Raw genomic sequence first — 11,769 nt, forward strand, 5'->3', positions numbered from 1 at the left:
TTGTTGGCATTTAAAATATTTTTTGTACCTCTGGGACAACTGCAAATGGGCTGGTTCTGCATCTCGGTTCAATTCTAATCCATTATTCTTTTTCTGACCCGAAAAGAATAATCATTTGTACGGGTGACCAAACGAATGTATACTTTTAATTGAACACGTCCATCTTGCTCAGAATTTCGTCATCTTCGTAACCATGAAAAGAAATAGGACCTCTTTACGTGTAAAATTGAAGATATAGCATCCGATAGTCCTTAAGGCCTTGAAAATATAAAACCTGCAAAAAGAGAGTAAAACCCAAGGTAGCTCCATTCTAAATATGTAAAATGCATGTTTTACTACCCTAGATTTCACACATAAATGTGCTCATCAATTAGTAGATCAAATTGGTGGGTAGAAGGATTTTGGTTAGGGTTGCCCTAACTTAGCCTAGGTCAAGAAATAAGGTAAGAGAGAGAGAGAGAGAGAGAGAGAAACTCACCTTCAATGGGGCGGGTGAGTGGAGGCGATCTCCCTTGCTCCCTTCCTCTTCCTCCTCCTAATGCAGATCCGGGTTTCAAAAGACTGAAATCGGATCGCTTAGGACCCACAATAATGATAAAATATCTCAAGGTAATGATTGAGGGGCAATCTTGTAAATTCAGGAACATTCAAGCACTTAGAAGAGTATAAATAACTAATAGTGTCAAACTGAAATAGAAAATTAGAGGAGAGGTAATCTGTAATTACTAAAGTAAGGAGGAAATAATATACATACTTATAATTTCCAGGACACGGGGTTTTCTTGTAATTATAAATAACTGTCCTTACTTTTAATTTTCGAAAACCAGTCTTTCTTCAACCTTAGGTCATGATGGACATAAGAAACCAGCAGCAATAGGAGAAGGCTTGTGATGGAGAACCTTGTCACCACAGCTCAAATCACTTCCAGATTTCAATTGAACAATCTGCCCTTCTGAAGGTGTGAAGACCAATAGCAGTCTACCCCAAAGGTGAAGCAACAATTGAGAACCTGTGACACAAACCTGCTACTGACGGTGACCTGCATAACCAGCGATGATCCCTTGTAAGTTCTCACAGCAGGGATCACTTTCAAGCATGAGATTCAATGGTTCAGATCGCCTTGGGGAGGGCTTCCTTCGATCAAAAGCTTGACCCAAACAGATCTCACAAGAAAGAGATCGATCCACACTTGTGGTGCTGCTAACGTTGCCCAGAAACAGAGTATCCCAGGACAGAATATACGTTGGGAAATAAGAGAGGATTAAACAGAAGAAGAGGGGAAAGGGGGAGAAGAAGAGAGAAGATAAGAAAAGAAGAGGAGAGAAAAATCAGAAAGAGAGAGTCACGGCAGTCACGGCAGCCATGCTCTAACCAAGCAAACATCCAATTTCAAATCAAAACTTAAAATCTCAATATCAGTTTTCTTCCATTACATGGCTATTTAAAGAGAATCAAAACATAAAATTGGTAGTTTAATAAAAATAGAAACTATCCTAATTGGCAATTGGAAATAAAAATTCAATCTAATTAAAAATACTACCAACTAATTCTAGCTTGAAAAGGAAAGAAAAAGGAATCAAATCAAAGGCTATCTCAAGCCCAATGCCCAATTGCATCACCTCCCTTGCTATCCTTTCTCCCTTCCCTTGCTCTTGAGTTGATAGGAATGAATGAGCAAGAGGTTCTGTTGATAGTAACTTAAGTCACATAAGGGCTATTTGGGAAAATAATGAGTTTTCATTCATTACTGGGTTAATCCTCCATTTGTCACTAGTGGTCCCACCTCGGGGTATCCTGATGCATTAATCCATCCCCTGGTAGGTTGTGCCAGTTGTTGAGTGGTTTGAGGTGCACGGGTACGAGGGCTCGGGCCGCACAGTCAAATAACCTGTTTTTGGCCAGTACCCTCACCGGAGGGTGTTCACTGGTTGGTGTCCATCCACCAGTGACCATCAGCCGGTGTGGGCTATTTTGGTTCACTTTTTGTGGGACAGTATCTTTTGGCTGTGTAGAGGACTCCTTAGGTGTTTGCAAGAGTGTGTGACCTTTCTTGGTGCGTCTCACTACTGGGGTTCGGGTAACTCCATTAAATGGTAGACGACTTATACTGACTTCTTCTTCAGTGGTTTAAAGCCCTTCCACTTGTCCTGGCATGAGTAACACTTGCAAGTGGTATCAATCCTTCTCTCGTGGTAGAACACAAATGCCAGCCAGTCGTCATTGGTACTGACACTCTTGTGATTCTCTTGCAGCCAGTCACACAAGGAAATTTAGGGCACTAGTATAACAAATATATTGGTAGTGATCATACTTATTCTAGAGAGCTCGAGCTGAAGTAAGGGCAACAACAATGCATATCCACATCCCACACGTGCAGGCCTATGCACACATGGCCTTGCATGTGACAAGCACTCATGTGGAAACACCATCACGTGGCATTGAGGAGAGAATGCGTTAGGTAACTTTATTAGACTTCTTAGCAATCAAACATTTGACCTCCTTGCTTTGATACCAAGTTACAAATAGTGCATATTCTACTAGAAAAGGACTAGATGAGAACCAGTTCAAGTAGATGGAAGAAGAGGAAGGAAAAGAGAGAACAAGAAGATATGGGAGAAAAGATTGTGTTGTCCGTAGATCTACACAATATCACTCTTATATCCATGTAAATAAAAAAAGTACAAATATACCCTTACAATGTTGGAGGGACGCCTAGGTGTGCAGTATATGACTATATGTAATATAGCGATGGCAATTTTATACAATTATGTTTATATGCAACTAGCTGAGATTCTCCGGGCTTGTTGGGCTGTGACTCGTTCCTCTTACTCTCATCTCACATCTTTTCATTTCTTCAGTCCCCCTTTCTGTTTGGACTTATTTTTTCCCCTGCTTTGTGTGTGTGGATCCGTGTAGCTGACCCCATTAGTTGGGATAAGGCTGAGTTTGTTTTTGTTGATGTTGTGTATCAATGCAATAATTGTGCTAATAATGACCTAATATGGAAAATCAACATATAATAAACAAGGTATAGGATATAATATAAGCATATTCATCGAAAACAAAACAATAAATATAAAGCAATGTAAACTCGTGAAGTGTCAACCAAGGGTGCTGTCGTGTTGGACCCAAGGAAGAGTCTAGACTCTGGACTCCTGCCTAAGCGACACCTCGAGAACTATGGGTATTATACCTAAGTGCAGGAGACCATATAATTACTTGTATACCCCTACAGACTATCATTCTAAGACTTCAAGTGTTCCCAGACAACTAAGGTTCATAATTCATTGATTTTTGCTCTCTATGAGGTTAAGAATTTTGAAGGAGCTTATGCTTTAATCAGGAGGATGGTATGGAATGGTGGTGTACCTGATAGGAGGATTTATGTCACTCTTGTTTATGGGTGGTGCTCTGTCTGGGAAGCTTAGAGAAGCATGAAAATTCTTGGAATAGTTGAGTAGGAAGGGTCTTAACCCACCTGTTCGTGGTCCTGATCCTTTGATGGAGGGTCTGCTCAATGCAGGTTACCTTGAATTGGCAAAGGGATTGGTTAGGAAGATGACTGAAGAAGAGTTTTTTTCCGGACATAGTGAAGTTTAGTTCTCTGTTGCAAGCTATTTGCAACTCTGGACTCTGGAGAGGTTGATTTCTGTATTCGTCTTCTCTATGATGTATGCAGCTTGGACCTTTCTCCTGATAATAACACTTGCAAGATTGTATCAAAAGTGGGTCGTATGGACGAAGCGTTTAGCTTTGCCCATTGTTTGATTGAAGAAAGGCACAAGACGTCTCTGAGTTCATATGGTTCGATTCTTAGAGCACTTTTTCGGAGGGGTCAGTTTGAGTATTCATTTAGCTTTTTCAGTGATATGAAGGCTCAGGGTCATCCACCAAATTGGCCTGTGTATACAATTTCGAAGGCTGCCAATTGTATGGTGGAGATAACTGAAATTGGGTGTTGGAAAAGTGCTAGAAGTGCTTCTGTAAAGGGTCTCCCAAACGTGTTTCTGTTTCTTTTCTGATTCAGAGAACCAAAAAATAAAAACTTTCCTGCTCAGAAACTCTCCCATGGAACAGAAGTGTTGTCGACAGCATCTTAGACATTTTTAACTATTTGTTTATATAGTAAAACTAATGTGGAGTACATTAAAGTGACCAAGAATAATTACAAAAAATAAAAAAGTATCTCCAATCGTGTGGTCCAGTCCCCTTGGAACAGAGCTTGGACTGACTGTTATACCCTATGGCATATCTGGGGCAGGGTGGCTATATAGTCTCTCTCCAAAATCAAAATCCAAAAATACATCCAATCCAGCAATTCCTTTATTTTTTATGCCCTATGCAATCATGTGGTCCAGTCCCCTTGGAACAGAGCCTGGACTGATTGTTATACCATATGGCATTTCTGGGGCAGGGTGGCTATTTAATCTCTTGGTTAAAATTTTAAATTTGTATACCTGATGTTAATGTAAGGTTGCTCCATTGTGACCTAGTTGGTCGCAGGTTCGAGTTAGGAAACAGCCTCTCCGTGAAGCGGGGGTAAGGCTGCATACATTCTGACCCTCGCCCGACCCTGCAGTGCTGGGAGCCTCGTGCACTGGGTATGCCCTTTATACCTGATTGCAAATGGTGGTTTACTTTACAGCATTGCTTCGTATTGGGTGAAGTGGAAATCTGATGCTTTCTCACTCAACCTCTTCCTACATACGATGGTTTTGTTTTTCTTGGACCACCTCTTAGATTTCTAGTTGCACAAATAAGTAAACAGTGTAATCTTAAGCATCTCGATTAAATGATTCTTTCTGGAATTATATTCTTTCAGAAGATGGTCCATAATACTGGTCGTCTAATGAGCAATGGACATTGGAATTCCTGATCATTTAGATATTTTCTTTTGCATTGTCACCTTGTCTTGTTTGGAAGCATGAAACATCACATTTCTCCTATTTTGGCTTTTGGCTCAGCCACTTAGTGGAGCACCTTCTTACATTTATATTACTAGAAATCAGCCCGATTAGATCCCAATAATTGATGAAGAAATTTATTCTATACTGTAGTAAATTCAGGATTGGAAAAATGCAGTGTGGTATACATTTGGGTTTAGTTTTGTATGATCATTGGAAAATATGATGAAAATTTTGGTGAAATTTTCAAATTATATGGCTGATTTATAAAGTTATACATGAGTTTTCCCCTATCTATGAGAATTGCAGAATTCAGTATGTACATTAGTAATTTGCTAATCAATGACTTGGAAGATAGTTTGTATTTCATAGGGTTTGAATCACTAATTTAGGAATGAGATCTTCCAAGGAGGCCTTAGGGGCACTGCTGGTTAAACGGTTTACTCCTTACGCTCACCATGGAAGTAAGAAATTACTGTACTGGGTTCCCCCGGGGGTCCTTTTTCCTGTGGCTCTGTTTGGTTGCAAGGAAATTGAAGAGGATTGAAATGAAATTTCAAACCTAGGAAAGAAACTTTTGTAATCATTACCCCACATGATTATGTCACTTACTCCAATGCATCCGATAAAAGAAAGGCACCAGCTCCCCCCTCCCCCTCACCCCTCCCCCCTCCCCCCACTAGGATTCTGCGTTCCTTATCTACGTGCACACTGCATCAGCACTGGCAAAAAGGAGTCAGATTTACCTAAGAAGGGTGGGCCAGGTGCTTGTGAGCCCCCTCTGCTGCAAGTGCTTGTTGGATCCCCAATCCCGTTTCCGGAGAGGGGCTGGGCTGTGTTTCCCCAGAGGCTAGCTAGTGGCAGTAGAAACAAAAGTTTTTGTGTCTTTTTTTTAGGTTTGAAAATTTTTCTTCCCTTCCCTTTAATTTCCCTTGCAACCAAACGGAGCCTCTGTGTGTGTGAGCGTGCTCGCGCATGCGCGTGTTCATGGAATCAAAAATCGTTGCATGCTTGTTTGTTTGTTTTCTTGATTTATGGCCAAATTAGTCAATTGTTTTTCACTGTTTATTTTTTTCTTAATTTATTCATTTGTTGGCAGTTGGGTGGTTGCATCTGATATTTTGACCTACAGCTCCAACAAGAGGGATGGTTTGCTGGCATGTTTTTTCCCCTTTTGTTTTATTTGTTTTGTAAAATTCAAACATATACCTTGAGGGGAAGTTGTTCTTCATATACAATGTTATAGATGGGATGGACAAGTTGGGAATTTTACCCAACAATAACATAAGAAAAACGACATTATAGTGAAGCCTTTCATGAGATACCAGAGAACTCTAATAGGATGACCTTTATTGATCTTTAATTTTTTTCTGCCTTCATACTTTGTAAGTTGCATTGATTTGTAAAGGGGGATCAGAAAAGGTAGGCAGGACTGCGTTTAATGACATTTGAAGTATTAACAGCTACACCTTAGAACCTACACCTTAGAACTGACAATTTACATAGGGGAAACATAACCCTAGGAACAGGTATGGCTACAAACTCTACAGCCACCCTCCATTTTTTCTGCATGTGTGATTTAACATTTAACATTTTTATTTTTCGAACTTTTTAAGTCCATATGTAAACTGGGAGTGCTAATTTGTAATTTTTCCCTCCTTACCTGTTCTTTGGGCTACCATATATTCTTTCACATAGTCTGGATTTTCAGATCAGGAAATCATGGTTGCCAAGGCTGTGTTTGGTATTGGACACTTGGAATGAATTTGAGGCTGAGAGCACATTCTGAGACTTTGGCTGTGTTTGGCATGCATTCTTGGAATGCATTCTACGTCAAGAACACGTTCTAATACAAAAAGAATAGTTTTTTTTGGTATACATTCTTGTTCATGGATGTTAGAGAATGTGCACCTATTTGTGAAACATGCTATGTAGCTCATTCCGCATTATGGCTGAGAACGAGAATTCTCATTCTATGTTAGGAATGCATCCTATATTTTGGGAATGCATGCTAAACACAGGCTTAATCCAAGTAAATGTCATATCACTTAAAAATACCCAGGCTGTCAGTCTGGATGTGAATACAAACTAGAATTGTAGTGAAAAGCCTGTTCTCAGATGTTCATAGTCATGTCAGGTAAGTTTGTAATGTCTGACTACATCATTGGTTTTTCAGTTATAAACTTATTTTCTAAATCCTGTTTCATATGCATTCTCAGAATATAGGATGCATTCCTAACATCTGAGAACAGGCTTTTAGATATATTTCTAGTTTGTATTCGCATCCAAGAGAGCCTATGTATTTTTAAGCCATAGGACGTTTACTTGGGTTATCCCTTAATTGGTTTGCTGCCAATTGGTGGGCTGTTGCCTGCACATGTAGTGTCAGGGTGGTGATTTAATGATTGTGGCCAAAATATTTAGTCCAGCAGTTTAATGTGTGTGTGTGTTGGATCTAGTCTGGATTACTTGGAGGGTGGACCTTGGTGCAAAGGTAAGTTTGCTTCAGATCGTCCTAGTGGTCGTGAGTTCGAGTCGGAAAACCACCTCTCCATGAAGTGAGTGTAAGACCATACGATATGACCTTCCTCAGACTCCGCAGTATGCCTTTTTAGTCTGGATTTCTTGATGAGACCACTTTGATCGGCTTAAAACAGATACAGTGTGTATTGGTGTTGAGAATTCATAGAAAGTATACTTCGAAAAGAAGTGGGGAATCGAAAAGCAGGGAGACACTGGTCTCCCAAGATCAGCAGAAGTCTCGAAAAAAAAGAAAAGAAAGATCTTTCTGCCTTTAAAACTATGGTTATTTCTAGCAATGAGTGCACAGGAAGGCAAATCAAAGCACCTGAAACTGTTCTATTTCTACACTTTACACTTCTACCTACACTTTCTGGTTGTCAAGAAGCTACGTCATTTCTGGATTATCTGGGTTATCAGATAAGTTGCTGAGATATTCGTATTGAAACGATTTCACCTCCAGGTCCTGCCTTCATTGCATGGTATTTTACATGAATTCCTGAAGATGTCACAAAAAAAGTTAGCAAAAGTAGCCATGTTAAGAGTATGTATCAGAAATCTCAGCTACCTGTTTAACCAAAATAATAGGAAATTTTTTTGATGAAGTATGCTCAGATGATTGTTATTATCACCGTCGTTTAACTGGATTGATAAGCATCAGCAGAGAGAGAGAGAGAGAGAGAGAGAGAGAGAGAGTGAACTGTGTCAAAATTGGTGGTGACGTACCTTCATTCTGTTGCAAATTGGTGTTCACGGCTACTGCATGTAGAGTTATTCGAGCCTTTGGTTGCCAATCGTTGGGCTTCCCTACCCATGATTTGAGCTCCAAAATCTCTGCCATTCAATTTGTAAACCAAATACAGTTACAATCAAAGGGAATTCAACAGCAACCTATTTGTGAAACTTAACCTGAGGTGTACAGTCTAAGCTTTTGGACCCGAGTTCTGTTATTTCAGTTGCGTGAAGAAAGCATTATATATTGAGACTGGACAGTTACCAGAGGTGGAAGAATCCTTCAGGTGCCTCATGTCAAAAATGGCTGCCATGGCCCCGTCTGTGTGCTTCTTTATTTCGTGGCATCCAATTTCTTCATACTGCCAGCTCCCTTTCTTGTACTCCTCGTTTAGGAACAGCTCTATGTGCCTTGCATCTAACGTCTGCATCGTTCCTACAGAAAATATATTTGCAAGGAATAGTAACGTCAGGGACCTGCTTTTCTAAAAGTAAACCCATTAACCTGCTGCTGTCCCTGTTTAGGATCGTTGGTTCATCAACCCATTCAGCGAAAATTCAAGCAGACACCAATATAAGTGAGCCTGGAGTTCTGAACATAGCGATTGCTGTTTATACTTCATAGCCCAGATTCGAAACCATAAAAATTGGTCATTAATCGGAGTTCTGAACATAGCGATTGCTGTTTATACTTCATAGCCCAGATTCGAAACCATAAAAATTGGTCATTAATCGGAGTGAATCAGTGCGAATCAGTCAGTGACGATTCCGATGGGATTTGACCGATCTGCTTTCGATTTTTAAATCCCTGCTTGAAGGTCTGTCTCACAACATGATGGTCTCCATCTCATATAAAACAATGTGGCCTAGAAAAAAAAAAAAAAAAAAGGAGGCAAAATCCAAATGGTTATCCTACAAATGATTACGAATTCCTAGATGTTCCACAAGCTTTGAGAGGAAATGATTCTCTTGTAATATAATTCACTGAATTTAGTACGACTAACACTTTCTATTTACAGAGTTAAAAAGGTCTCTTCTTCCTGTTTGTCAATTATCATGGCTTGTCCTCAATCATATAGATTTTGCAGTAATGGCTTGTCTTAAATCCCGATAAACTCGTGAAAATTCTCACCTTCGCATGTGTTGAGGTTGCAGGCAGGGCATCTTACGAGCTGTAGATCTGAAAATCAAGGGCCCATCAAACACTCGATTAACTCTATAATGAATTTCTATAATCAATTAACTCTAAAATGAATTTCAATAATTATCTCTATAATCATTTTCTATATATTTTTTTGGTAAAGAAATCATTTTCTATATATATTAAAAAAGAAAAACTATAATGAATTTCACTGAAAAAAGTTCACTTTGCAGGTTAATGCTATAGCTAATAGGGGCGAGGTCATTTTAAATCGATTTAGAGAGGGAACAAAAACAAAAACTTACCGGCTATCCAAATTCCAGTTTTAATGCTGCTCAAGACACAAGAACCAGTATTCCGCGCCATTTGCTCTGTGCCTCCTCCTCCTCGTGGGATTTCCATGGGAGAAGACAGCTTCTCCGTCAGCAGCGCAACCGTTGAGTCAAAGAAAAACGCGCCAATTCTCATCCAATCTACACTACCGTAGAAAATAGAGTTAATTAAAAGCAATGTTCAATAGCTTAAAGTGTTCAACAGTGGTGTGATTCACCAGTTCACCGCACCTATGTGTTTCTCTTGTTGATGAAACGAGTAAGAGTGACTTCCATCTGTCACAGATCGAAAGTTGGTTCAGTAGTGAGGTATTACAATTACACTACCATACTACGGTTGTTCTAATGCAATGGCATCTAACTGAAACATTACGAAATTTAATAAATAAATAAATAAATAAGTTACCAAAAGCTGAGGTGTAAAGTTTGATCCACTTGAAATCCACGTGTTCTGGTTGAGGAACTCGAAGATCTCGCAAACAAGCAAACTTCCATACGCTGTCGTGCATCGCGATCTGATGGAACCAACGATTCGTTGCTCCAAGCATCACTAGAGATATTCCGTCCAAGTATTTCGCGATCTCCGTCCATATATCCTCTTCGTAGCTTTGTGACGTGCACACGAAAAATTAAAATTAAACAGTTGAGTCGATATAATCATCTTATCAATCCAACCGAGGTAAAATTTAAACAATCGGCATTACCGGTGTTGTTTGAATGAGCACCATTTCCCGGCAAAATATATTGGATATTCGATTCAAAGAACAAAACCAAATTCTCAGGTAAAACTACATCGCAAGATCTGTTGAGAATGCTGATCAATTTTTTCAAAAAATTTGAATTCGGAAACTTCAGACGCACACGAGTACAATGCTAGCGCATTGCTTGCGAATATCTTTTGTTTCACCTCACAACGGAAGTCGTACAGTTCTAGATCAGATGAAAATTTCATTTCAATTTGTTCGATTCACAAAATGAAATTTCAAAATGTAGAACCTTCTGAAGAATCAAACTCTGAAACCGATGCCACGTTGAAAATAGAGCGGAACAGCCTTTCGAAGAGACCTTCAGCGTTAGAGGTTGCTAGAAACGAATTAATCTGATCAGAATTCACAAGCTGAAATTTATGATCAATATAGATCAGTGAGCTTCCGAGCTGAGAATTTTTTTGGAGAATGAACGAATTAGGCTAATCAGAATTCAATGCTATACATACTAAATCAACCGGAAACAGAGGTATAGCTTTCCGTTCCGAGAGAAAAGCTTGTCACGTCCAAAACAAACTCTGTTCATCGAATCTGTTGAAGTAGAGTTTGGCGATCCATCCGCTTGTTCAAATTTTAAAAAGTCACAATGACGGATGGAAATCTTTTTTCAATGAAGTGAATGAAATTTTAGTAGCTCAATAGTTTAAAGAGGCTAAAGCATTAGAAACTGGAATTCTGGATAAATTGTCGGTAGCTCGCTAATTATACATTGAAGCCACTGGATCCGCTGTCGGATCTGTTGTTATCGATCAGAAAGGACGAAGAACTCTTTAAAAACTTATCAGAAAGGAAGATCTAATAGTATCGGTAAGAAAGAGTAAGAAGATTCCGATGGATTTCTAGTTCAGGAATTGAAATATAGCAATTACCGCTAGATCTCATGGTAACAAAGTATCAATCAATCAATCAAAAACTTCATAATTCACAAATTCACTTCGATCAAATTGCTAAGAGAGAGAGATTACCAGGAGAAAATTGAGTTTGGAGTGATAGAACTCGATCGAGGAGAAGAACAGGAGCAAATCGAACTGCCTCTTCGTATTCGCTTCCCCATTGACCTCTTCCGTTACAGGGGATTCAAAGAACAGAGGCGCCAAATAACAGAAACGGCTATATATAGACGCGGGAGAGTGGGGACTGTGGGTGGAAATTTTAAAAAAGAAGAGGATGAAATAAGGTTAGGTGTCCAAGGGTAGTTTTGTCCAACGATGTAGCCTTTTGTATCCGACAGTTCTATGAGCACGTATAGCACATAGAGGAGTACTGCAATGAAATGTGACAAAACAGTATGGAACATGAGAGGGCAGTGAAGTCATTTCATGCTAAGAGGAGAGAGATAAACATAGAGGTGCTAGTATTATGCCCCACAACAA

The 11,769-nt window shown here is 39.5% G+C and overlaps 2 protein-coding genes across 3 annotated transcripts in view; one reads left to right on the top strand and one right to left on the bottom strand.

The window, feature by feature from the left end:
• LOC122062176 overlaps positions 1 to 6,267 on the top strand; it is a 21,896-nt gene extending 15,629 nt beyond the window's left edge. For both annotated transcript variants that reach the window (XM_042625881.1, XM_042625882.1), the window contains exon 3: positions 6,004 to 6,267. In XM_042625881.1, coding sequence (XP_042481815.1) covers positions 6,004 to 6,021 — 18 coding nt within the window. In that variant the 3' untranslated portion in view covers positions 6,022 to 6,267. The remainder of the gene's footprint in view (positions 1 to 6,003) is intronic.
• A 358-nt stretch (positions 6,268 to 6,625) lies between these two features.
• LOC122062174 (probable F-box protein At3g61730) lies at positions 6,626 to 11,476 on the bottom strand. Its single transcript, XM_042625880.1, has 8 exons — positions 11,362 to 11,476; positions 10,036 to 10,235; positions 9,861 to 9,905; positions 9,603 to 9,770; positions 9,289 to 9,336; positions 8,422 to 8,592; positions 8,151 to 8,258; positions 6,626 to 7,923 (listed from the first exon to the last, which is right to left on the bottom strand). Exons 1-8 carry the CDS (start codon positions 11,448 to 11,450, stop codon positions 7,841 to 7,843), a joined length of 912 nt encoding a protein of 303 aa, XP_042481814.1. The 5' UTR covers positions 11,451 to 11,476; the 3' UTR covers positions 6,626 to 7,840.
• Between the last annotated feature and the right edge of the window lie 293 nt (positions 11,477 to 11,769).

This window comes from Macadamia integrifolia, chromosome 14, assembly GCF_013358625.1.
Source record: "Macadamia integrifolia cultivar HAES 741 chromosome 14, SCU_Mint_v3, whole genome shotgun sequence".
Lineage (NCBI taxonomy): Eukaryota > Viridiplantae > Streptophyta > Magnoliopsida > Proteales > Proteaceae > Macadamia > Macadamia integrifolia.